Here is a 12,407-nt window from a genome sequence, read left to right on the forward strand (position 1 = left end):
TTTGCATGAGGTGGGGAAGGGAGGGTGCATCTTGTTTTTATGACATTTGTTTGTAGGTTGCGTGAACAGGAATGCTCTTGGTACAATGTTGCGTGTTTGGAGAAAGCTTTGTCTCTTTATTTTAATGCATCATCTTTCAGGAGGAATGGAGCTGTTCGGTATTTTCCATCACAGCTCCAATATGATAGTCAGTCGGATGTTCTGAGCGAAGCCTTTTCTCGCCCACCCAAGGATGAGAATGGCTCAGAGGGGCATGCTATGTTTAATACTTCACAGGTTAGATATCATGAGATGTCTACCAATAGATCAAGTTCTGATGGAGTGAGTTTCTTTGTTCTCCCCTTGAAGGTCTCGGATGACTCTGTAAAAGTTCACAATGAAAGTTTTGAGTCCATGCTGAGGCAACTCCGTGATCAGGTGTTCACACATTTCACTGATTTTCTACTTTCTTGGGTCTTTCATAAAAATTGTTTAAGGAACTATGCATTTTATGAAGGATACACACAACAAAGTACTTTGTGAAAATAAGATGGCTTTGGCTTGGAACTTTACACATTTCCTTCTCTAGGTATTCTTATTGATCGGCAAAGACCCTCTTTAAATTCTATGCCTGTTTTCAGGTGCTCTCAATGCCTCGTCGTTCCTTTGCAAGGCCAATCAGTGAACGTGATTGGCTCCGAAATGCAGCTCGAATATGGGATATGGTCAAGAGGTCTCCAGTCATTGCTGATTACAGCAAAACACTTCAAAGCTCTGGATTGTATCGAAGGTAGTCATCGTGATATTTAGAGTGCACTTCTGTCATTCATATCTCTCACTTTAGAGTCTTGTAGGCTTTGGGTTAAGTTCACACTGCTAAACTACTATTATGGAACTGAAGACTGAAATACTGTTTAGTATACCTTGTCAGTCCATGTTGATTCAAGATTGAAATAGAACTGGTGACATGAATTGTGAGCTTGACTTATTGCCAGGTGAGATGGAGAAATCATAAATTGGTTGTAAAGTCAATTCTGTAACTGTTTTTAACATGCAAATGATCTTTTCAAAACTCTCAACAGTATGATTACTAATATTAGATGTTTTACATGTGACAAATATCAATCTCTTTTTGGTCTAAGTTTGACATTCGTATGGTGTAAATGATCAAAAGAATTATATTTTATTTCTCAATGACCTTTCCTCGGGTTTGTTGATAGGATCTTGTGAATTTTAACTGAAAATGATAGAATTTGTGTATTTCCCAATTAGACATTATGAGTTCTTTTAAAGCAAATAATCTGTTACTTTGCAGAGGTAAATTCTACACACAATTTAGTGTTGTGGTTAGTCAGGACAACACTATTTGGGTATCATTATTGGAAGGGATACCTTCTAAACTAAAGTATACTTCTCACAAACATTAATCACAGAAGATGTAAATGAGGTTGTTCATCACTGTTGTCCTCTGGTGTAACTATGCTGTGAAATTATGTTAAAGCAAATAATCTGTTACTTTGCAGAGTTAAATTCTACTCACATTTTAGTGTCTTGGTTAGTCAGGACAACACTATCTGGGTATCATTATCGAAAGGGATACCTTTTAAACTAAAGTAGACTTCTCACATACATTAATCACAGAAGAGGTAAATGAGGTTGTTCATCACAGTTGTCCTCTGGTGTGATTATGCTGTGAAATCATGTCAACTCTATCAGATTTCCACAATCCACAATAATGGTCTCTGTGATCACAATCTAATCCAGAAATAATGGGGACTAAGTTTATATTATCCAGACCTCAGTGTTTTTTCAGAAGATTGCTTCTTTATTTTTATTATATTCATATTTTTCCCAATAAGTTGTGCATTCCTTATCTATTAGATGTGTACACCATGATGTAAAGTCTCGCCATATCTGAAACATCTTACCCTAACCTTGTGTATATTAATTCCCAGAGCCTGTTTCTCGCTGCATCAACAAATGGTGGGTATGGTGCATCTTGTTGCAAGTTGCAGATATTTGTGTCTTGACATGCATCGTCTGAAGGTTAGAAGTAACAAATCTGTTCCTAATGCATAAGCAACAAACTCAGATCACAAATTTGAAAATTTCTCATTAGATATTGTTTTATTGCTATTTTGTGCTTCTCATTAGATATCGTTTTATACCATTATTTTGTCTCATTAGATCACAAGATTTAATCTTGTGCCGAAATCAACTCATTTCAACGTCTACAAAATAGACTTTGCAACATTTTGACGTCTAAAAGTAACAAATCTGTTCCTAATGCATAAGCAACAAACTCAGGTCACAAATTTGAAAATTTCTCATTAGGTATTAAAGAAGATTTGTGTTAATTCTGAAATAATACTGGTCTGATGGTACAGATCGTACAAATCTGATTTATGCATAAAATGCCTTCTAATGAAGGCCTATATATATAATTGTCTAGTCATCAGTTAAGATTGGCATCGCCCTTGGGGTAAAGTTGTTTAAGATTAAACGTGAACAAATTAGTTAGTTTAATCACTATCTAAATCTATTCCTTCATTAGATGCTGATTTGGAGAAAACATTTCTGGCCGACCTAGAGAGGGACATGTTCCTTCTAGGGACATGCCCCTTGGGTGCCATAGTTATGTAGGTTATGATTGTCGGTAAAGGACACACATTGAAACTAAGTATGCTCCTTTATCATTCATTGCCTCGTACAAATCATAGCAGAATAAATATATTATTGCAGAACTATATATCTCTAGAAGAAGGATTAATATTTCATTTGTAATTGATCAAGACCATCTCCACTACTATGACGGTATAATAATAGTTTGATTTAGTAACGGAATTTGCAGAAACTTTACATGGTATTAGAGCATTGGTAGCCAAACTTAGGCTCTACAAATTGACAATCATACTTTAAAATATCTAGCAACATTTTTTTATCTTTAATGGCAAGCACAATTAGATCTGAGGACATGTTTGATGGAAGAACACTTCTTTGTTTGAAATTCAAAATTATGATGATTTTTGAAGATAGTGATGTGAAATAGTTTGTTGATAAAGCATCCAAGCAACTTGATGTTGAACCTTATAGAACTATTCAGAGCAAAGGAAATAGAAAAGACATGCAAATCATATTAGAGAGAGTGAAAAATGAAATAGTACTTATGCTAATGAAACCTCAAATATCATTTAATATGATGAATGCATTATTAAATGCATATGAGGTTAACAATGCAACTAGAACCCTTGCATTAAAAAGGTAATTAAATCGTGTACATATAAAGAAAGAATAGTCTACGAATTCTTGCTTTCTAAGGGTGGCTACTCTAAGAGACGAACTTGTAGTATAGGGACCATAGTTGAAGACAAAGAGCTAACGCTTATGGTTATAGATGAGTTACCGGATTCATGGGAAACATTCTCACAAGGAGTAAGTGTTACAGAGAATCTTCTTGACTTTAATAGACTTAAAGGAGATTGCATTCAAAAAGAATTTAGGAAACTTAAGAAAGGGGGAAAATTGAAAATTGAAGACGAAGAATTTCATGTTCTCAACACAAATTCCTATAAAGGTAAGAAGAAGCACTTCAAAAAGAAGGGTAATTGAAGAAATGACAAACTTAAGAAAGATCTATCCAAAATAAAATGCTTCAAGTGTGAAAAATTTGGACACTATAGATCTAATTTCCTTGAGAATACAAAGCAACAAGTAAATTGTACAAACACTACTAGGAAAGAAGAAAACTATGCTCTTGAGAATCGTGTATTATATTTTGCACTATCAAATGAAGTGCCAAGCAAAGTATGGGCAATTGATAGTGGTTCATCTCGACACATTATAGGATACAAAGAAGCACTAGACTCTATGTCAGAAGAAGTTGATGGTGAAATTACCATCGATGATAATTCCTCTCATTCAATCAAAGGAATTGGGAATTGCACCTTGAAACGAAGTAAAGTAGTTCTCTACATCTTAAAGGAGTACTCTGTACTAGGAATAAAAAAGAATCTAATCTCTGTTACATAACTTTAAGATGATGGACATAATGTTGCATTCATGGACTATAAAGTAATGACTTTGTCTAAGAACTCTTCATTTAAGAAATCGAAGTTGATTTTTGATTGGTCAAAGAAAGGGATACTTGTATGAAATAAATATAGAACCTAATCAACCTATTCAAGCCTTAATTCATGAAGCTACTGATATAAATGAAATATGATACAGAATTAGGACAACTAAATTTTAGAACTTTATCAACCATGGAGAAGATGGTTACTGGTTTATCTAAGTTGAATAAAGATACATTCAAGCATATACACTCTGGGTAAGAACACCAAAAGATCATTTCATGATAGCACTAGAAAAACTAACAATGTTTTGGAAATAGTTCACTTAGATTTATGTGGACTTATGTTTGTTCCTTCTCTTGGAGGATTCTGGTATTATATACTTTTTATAGATGACTTCTCGAGGAAAACTTGAATTTACTTCTTAAAATGTAAGGAATCAGAAGAAATCCTTAAGGGCCCGTTTGGTTGCTGGCATAGGAATTGAAAATTAGAATAGAAAAATGGAATGAGAATAGAAAAGAGCAATTCCAATCATATTTGGTTCACTTGGAATTTGATTGGGAATAAGTTTTGATAAAGTAAAAATAGGTTTTGAAAGGACCCGAAACCTTGTACAAAGGGAGAAGAAAGATATAACAATGAGGACCATAACACAATTGTGGAAAACTATCTGACAAACTAGAGGGACACCCAAATTCCCTACAAGAGGGCAAACAACCCAAGAAACCAAAGCCCATCAAGATTTATATTTTGGTCCCGACTTATGTTAATCTATTGTTTGGTTGTACAAAATTGGAATATGAATAAGGTTAAGTTTTGTATTTTAAAAAATATAGCTCTTAAATTTTTTTTGTTTTAATTTATTGTTTTTGGTTAATTTTTTCAATAATGGTAAAAAGATTAATTTATTTTTATTTTTATTTTATTTATTAAAGTTAATGAGAAATATAATTTATTTCATTTTTTTAAACAAATAGATATAATTAAAAAAATGCTATAAAAAATGTTTTAAAAAAAATTTAAAAATTTAAAAAAATTAATTTAAAAAAAAATAAAAAATGTTTGGGAATAGGAATGGCCTATTCCAATAACAAATATATTTTTGGCATAGACATGCTCATTTTAGGGGAAAAATTGGAATATGTCTTCTTATTCCCAATTCTGATTGAGTGTACCAAACAATGAATATAAAACATATTCTAATTTTCTCTTCCTATTCTCGACTTATTCCAACGACCAAACGGGCCCTATGAGATTTAAATAATTCAAAACCTTAACTGAAAACTTATTAGAACACAAAATTAAAACTTTTAGGAGTGATAATGGAGGGGAATATACTTCAGAATTGTTTAAAGAGTTTTGTAAAGAAGCAAAAATTAAGAGGGAGTATATTTTTCCTTATAACCCACAACAAAACTAGGTACCCAAAAGAAGAATAGAAAAATTATAGAAGAAGCAAGAATTATGATTTTTGATCAAAATTTAGAATATTATCTTTGGGTAGAAACCTTTTGTACTGCTATCTATATTCAAAATAGAAGTTCACACTCCCACCTTAGAGATAAAAATCCTAAAGAAGTCTTTACTAAGGTTAAACTTAATATAAACCATCTTAGGATATTTGAGTGCACAATATATATACATGTTTCAAAAGAAAAGAGAACTAAGTTAGAAACCTCTAGGAGGAAAGGTATTTTTGACAGGTATAATGAAACATTTAAGGCATATAGAATTTTCATAAGTCATAAAAACATTGAACTTAGTAGGGATGTAATACTTGAAGAAGATTTAGCATTCAAAAGAGCCCTTAGTTCTAAAGATCTCACACATTTACCTAGTTCTGAAGAAAACCATGAATTTGAGTTTCAAAGGGAAAACATTGAAGAAATTAAAGATGAAATTCAAAATCTTAATATTGAGGAAACTCAAAATTCTAAGAAAAGACCACTTTGGGCTATTAAGACTATAGAAAAAACACAACACTTTGTTGCACCATCTGGAACCTTCAAAAAAAGCAAAAAAACTCAAAATATTTTCTAGTAATGCAACAAACATGAGTGATTTATTTAAATCAGAACCAACCAATGTTTTAGATGCTATTAAACATACAACTTGGAAGGATGCTATGACAAAAGAATACCAATCCATCATTAAGAATGATTTTGGGAAATTGTTCCAAGACATGAAGGAAAATATGTTGCTTCTTCTAAGTGGATATTTAAAATCAAGCATGTTGTCGACGGTAGCATTGAAAAATATAAAGCTAGATTCATAGCCAAAAGTTTCTCTCAGAGGGAGGGAATTGATTATGAAGAAACCTTTGCTCTAGTTGACAGATACACCTCTGTAAGAGTAGTCCTAGCTATTGCAACATCGAAGGGATGGAAAGTACATCAAATGGATGTAAAAATATCATTTCTGAATTGAAAGATTACATAAGTAGTATATTTGAAGCAGCATGAAGGATTTGAAACTTATAACCCTAAAGTTTTTGTTTGCAGACTCAAGAAAGTTCTTTATGGGCTTAATAGGCTCGAAGGGCATGTTATGAAAGAATTGATAAATATCTTACCAGTTTAGGATTCTCCAATAATGAGGCTGATTCAAATCTCTATTATAAAAAGGATAAAAATATGATAATTTTGATGCTATATGTCGATGATTGACTAATAACAAGTGATGATCATCTTATAGATCAATGCAAGAAAGATCTAATAATTGAAGTTGAAATGAAAGATTTATGATTCCTTCATTACTTCCTAGAACTAGAAGTATGGCAGGACTCTAAAAACATCATACTTAATCGAGGAAAGTATACACTAGACATCTTGAAGAGATTTGGAATGTAGAACTGTAGACCTATGTCTTCTCCTATGGAGAGTAATCTACACAAACTTAAGGAAGTAGCAACATAATCACCTTCCATATATTCTACTATTTACAAACATATGATTGGGTCTCTTATGTACTTGGTAAATACAAGACTTGATATTTTCTATGATGTTAATGCCTTAATTCAGTTTATGTGTGAGCCAAAGGAGATTCACCTAGTTGCACTCAAACACATTGTGAGATACATACAAGAAACTCTTAACCTTGGGCTCAAATATGAGAAAGTTGACTTGGACTTGCATGGATTCACAAACTTAGATTGGGGTGGAAGTGTTAATGATAGAAAAAATACTTTAAGATGTTTTTTCAATTTAGGCTCAACAATGATATCATGGTTATGCATAAAACAATCATCAATAGCACAGAGTTCCACAAAAGCTAAATACATTGCAACAACAATGGCCTCTCAGAAAACAATTTGGCTTAGAAAGTTACTTGTGAGATTATTTGGTGAACCCATAAATCCTACTATTATTCATTATGATAATCAAAGTTCCATCAAGCTTTCTGTGAATCCAATTTTCATGACAGGTCCAAGCATATTGAAATTCCTTATTATTATGTAAGAGATATGGTGGACAGGAATACTGTAAAATTAGAATACATTTTCACTGCAGATTAGACAACATATATTCTTACCAAACTTCTCTCACAAGTGAAGATAGATCACTTCAAGAAAAGACTTGGTATGGTTGAATTATAATACATTTGTATTCTTTAAATTATTAATAAAATCATTTTTATTGTCAGACTACTGACTGTGATGGGATCCACCATTTGTATTCATTATTTAAGAGGTGACGATCTCTGAGATAATGAACACTTGTATAAAAGATATTATGAGAGATGATGATCTCTTAGATAATGTGTTGAAAAATACCGAACTACTGTCAGATCTGGATGAGTTCAAGATCACATTGTGATATAAACATTTCTATGCCTATAAGTCACAACTTGGATAAAGGAAGAATTTAATCATTCTCCGGATTTTATCTTGTGAACTAGTAGATCTTAACTCAGGATCATATTGTGATATAGGTATGTCAGTACCTATGAGTCACAACTTGGATAAAGGAAGAATTTAATCATTCTCCAAATTTTATCTTGTATATTGTATTCCATGCAATATTGTTATCACTAGTATAAGTGATAAGTCATATCACAGGTATAGTAATATGATATAGTATCATGTGTTCAATGATACCACATGCTTAGAAGATTCAAATAGATATAGAGTATCAATCCATGATTATTCATCTTAATTGATGATGCTAGATATGTTATCTCTCAATATCATTATCAAGTTAAGAGGGAGTGTTAATTCTGTAACTTTGAAATCATACTGGTCTGATGGTATAGATTGTACATATATGATTATGCATAAAATGTCTTTCTAATCAAGACCTATATATATAATTGTCTAATCTTCAGTTATGATTGGTGTCTCCCTTGGAGTAATGTTGTTTAAAATTAAACTTGAACAAATTAGTTAGTTTAATCACTAACTAAATCTATTATTTCATTGGACACAAATTTGGAGAAAACAATTATGGCCGACCTAGAGAGGGACATGTCCCTTGGGTGCCATATTTATGTAGGTTATGATTGTGGAGAAATGACACACATTGAAACCTACTCTGCTCCTTTAGCATTCATTGCCTCATACAAATTATAGTAGAATAAATATATTATTGTAGAACTATATATCTCGAGAAGAAGGATTAATATTCCATCTGTAATTGATCAAGACCATCTCCAACACTATAAAGATATTATATCAGTTTGATTTAGTATCAAAATTTGCAGAAACTTTACAATTTGGACTTAGACTTTGCTATTATACCTAATGCCAGTTGGTTTAAAGAGAAACTCAATAGGGTACAATTCACAAATTTCCAAGTGAATGCAGCTTGTTCATAAATTGAACAACTTTTGATCAAGCTTGATGTAGTGGACCAAACATATTTTCTGGCGAACTTGTTCCATCCAAATACTAGTTTTTGGATGGCTCCGTAGTTTTATGTTTATAACACAAACGTGTACATAACTAACTTTTTGTGTGGGGGTAAATTTGATATTGGAATTTCTTTTACTTCTATCTTTTATGGTCTACATATTTTATTCACAAGTAATCCTTGAAGCCAAGTAACCCCACTTCAAATTCTAGAAAACTCGCATATTCTACGAATGGGTGGATCAATTTTTTGATAAATATGTTACGTGGTATATTTGCCCATTTCCTTACCAAATAATAGTTCCCTTTCGGGAGAGATGTGGATGTTACGAGGTTCATGTATCATTACTTACATTGAAAGCTGCACAATATTTTACCTTCATGGATTCAACAATTTTATTTCCTTTACTCGCTTAAGGCACTGGTTTGTGTTAATTTGTATTAAATGTGGATATTTTATTGCACGATTCATCAACATGGATTTCTATATGCATTCAATATAATATGAACGCTTAAGCGAAATGCAATTTTTTATCTCCTTATGCTAGGGTATGGTATGATTTGAAAGGAAACGATATGAGCAAGTAATGTCAACATCAACTTGGACAAATCTAATTAGAGAAAACACTCAAGTAGACATCTATTATCAAGCCATCTCCAATAGCGGAATTCCTTTCAATGAAATGGGCTACAAAAGATGTAGAATAAAACAAACTTTTCATTAATTTGTTTGGCAATGTTCATTTATTTGAACATGATTATTTAACTTGCATATGGATTTGTTTGTCAAACTTCTAATAATTGATGTTTTAATTCTTAGAATGAAGACAATTTGACAAATACATGAGCTTTTGATCTGAGACATTTTTTAAGTATAGATTTTATAGATTTCCACAATTTATATTAATGCACTTTTAATTTTTTGATTTGATTATGTAGATTTTTTATTTTTTGTCATCATCTCGGATCAGACTAGATGATCCATCATCAGGGTGCTAGAGACAAAAAGGAACATAAGATAGTAGATCACATATTTACAAACAATAAATGGGAAAGGGGAGAAGTATGGGGTAGGAGAGAAGGTAGGCATGACAAAGAAATGACAAAGACCAAACTATAATCATAAATAAAAATAAAGGGAGACACTCAAAAGAAAATAAAATAGATAAATTTAATGATATATGTATGTATGTATATGCCTACACACATGTATGCATATTTGTAAATATTATTTATAAATGTATAATCCTTATATTTTAATAAAAAAATTGTGGTTTCATTAGGCATTTATGTTATCTCATATTTGCCCACATGAACATAAATGTGTGAAGAAACCCAAAAAGTGAAAAAAGAAAAAAGGAAAAAACTAATAAAAGAGTATATGAATTGTGAAACAATTTGTGTGTTTGTAAGTGTGAAAGAGTGCACCCACAAACACAAAAGTGTATGCATATGAAAGTCAAAGTGAAAACTAAAAACTAAAAATGAAAGAGAAAGCAGATGAAGGAAGTAAGAGGAGAAAGAAAATAATAAGGAGAGAAGGAAAGAAAAAAAGCAACCAGAGGGAAGAGGGAGGGGGAAGTACCTTCCTCGTCAATTATTATCCCCTCTTGTTGGTAGTTATGACTCCTTTGTCAAAGATTCTGACCATTTTTCTAGTTCATTAAGGACTCTCAATGTGACAACACTAACATCTTGGTTAGCTTTGACATTGTTTCACTCTTCATCAAGCTTCCCATTCCAGATTCCATTGAGATTGTTAAGCGTAAGGTAAGTGTTGAGGTTGCCTCTTTGGTTCAATTATGCTTGAGATATACCTTATTTTCCTTCATTGGTGTTATTTATGAATAGGTTGATGATGTGGCCATGGGTTCCCCACTTTCAACATTAATTACAAACTTACATACGGAAGAGTTTGAGGAAATTGCATTATGTTCTTTCCCCATAAAGCCTCAGTGGTGAAAACACAATGTAGATGACACTAGTGTCTGTTGGCCTCATGACTTAGACAAGTAGGAAGAGTGTCATCCCCACCTCAGCAATTTAGTTCCTTGCATTTCTTTCACCAAGGAGATTGAATCTAGTAATTGCTTACCTTTCCTTGATTTCTTAATCCTATAAAAATCTGACGACTCCCTTGGTTGTTGAGTTTTTCACAAAGCTGCAAATAATTACCTTTATCTTCATACTACCTCTCACCACCACCCTAGCCAAAAGGTTGGCATCCTAAAAACCTTAGCTTTGAGAGCCTATAGGATTTACGACAATGATAACTTAGACTAAGAGCTCACACATCTTTATCAAGTTTTTAAGTGGAATGGATTATTAGATAAGGAGATCTCAACAACTTTCCAATTGGCCAAATCATTCTTTCTTTCTTCTCCTAGTCATCTTCTCTCTATCCTTGAGGCTTACTCTATCATTTCCTTTCCCTATGTCATGAGTATCTCCAAAAAGATCTCTAAGATTTTGGGCAAAAAAGGTATTTGAGTTGCCTCAAGCCCTTATCCACTTTAAGGGATTGTGTTCCCTTCATTAAAGACCCTAGAGATACCTTTTTAGAGTCTGGGGTCTATAATGTTATGTATTGTTGTGGTTCCCTGTACATAGGTGAAATGAGTAATTGTTAGGATTAACGAGACATAGATAACAATTACATGCAAATATATCCAATATCAGAAAAATAATAATGCACATAGAAGAGAACTCAAGACACAAAGATTTAACATGGTTCAACCAATTCTTGGGCTACGTCCAACAAACAACGAGTCCAATATTTTATCATCTAGTAATTACATCTTGATTACAATCTATAATCCCTTACAACTCAATACCACCTCAAGAAGCTACCATCTCATCACACTTTATGAAATCCCTAACCCTAAGCCATTTTATACAAGATTTTTGTTGCTTACAAGATTAGGGCTAGAATAATTATAACATGTCAATCTATAGAAAAATAGTCAATAAAATAGCCCAAACCTTGCCTAGGAATTACAATGAGTGTATAGTACTTCCCTGATTAGTCACCACAAGCTAACAATTTCCCACTTGGGAACTGATCAGGTTACACTATCCCTTTGTGGATGTCTCAATTCTTCCATGAAGAATTGGGGCCATATCATCTCCTTAGTTGCCTCTGTAGTAACAACATACTCTACCTCTGTAGTGGATAAAGTTTCACCTTCTATAATTGAGAAATCCAACTCACTACTGTCCCACCAATAGTAAATACGTAACCTGTAGTACTCTGTCTAGTATCAAAATCCCTTACCAAATCTGAGTCAACATAGCCTTGTAAATCAGTAGTATAGCCCCAAAAATGTAAACATTTATTGGATCCTCATCTCAAATATTTGAGAATCCATTTGACTACATTCCAATGCTCAATCCCAAAATGACTTATATACTTGCTGTATATGCTACTTTAGTATGTTAGAAACACTAAATTAAAACAATCAAAACCATTTGTAGACTAATTTAACATAACTTCATGAGAGACAAAGTGA

The 12,407-nt window shown here is 32.6% G+C and overlaps 1 protein-coding gene across 2 annotated transcripts in view; it reads left to right on the plus strand.

Moving 5' to 3' along the window:
• LOC149541949 (uncharacterized) overlaps positions 1-1,098 on the plus strand; it is a 34,712-nt gene extending 33,614 nt beyond the window's left edge. Inside the window, exons 7-8 of one of the 2 annotated variants that reach the window (XM_089796997.1) lie at positions 57-417; positions 621-1,098. In XM_089796997.1, the coding sequence (XP_089653123.1) occupies positions 57-417; positions 621-773 (514 nt within the window). In that variant the 3' untranslated portion in view covers positions 774-1,098. The remainder of the gene's footprint in view (positions 1-56; positions 418-620) is intronic. The other variant, XM_089796998.1, reaches the window with a different exon arrangement.
• The last annotated feature ends 11,309 nt before the right edge of the window (positions 1,099-12,407 follow it).

Source organism: Cupressus sempervirens, chromosome 8, assembly GCF_028749045.1.
Source record: "Cupressus sempervirens isolate cs-2001-9-10 chromosome 8, ASM2874904v1, whole genome shotgun sequence".
In the NCBI taxonomy this organism is placed as follows: domain Eukaryota; kingdom Viridiplantae; phylum Streptophyta; class Pinopsida; order Cupressales; family Cupressaceae; genus Cupressus; species Cupressus sempervirens.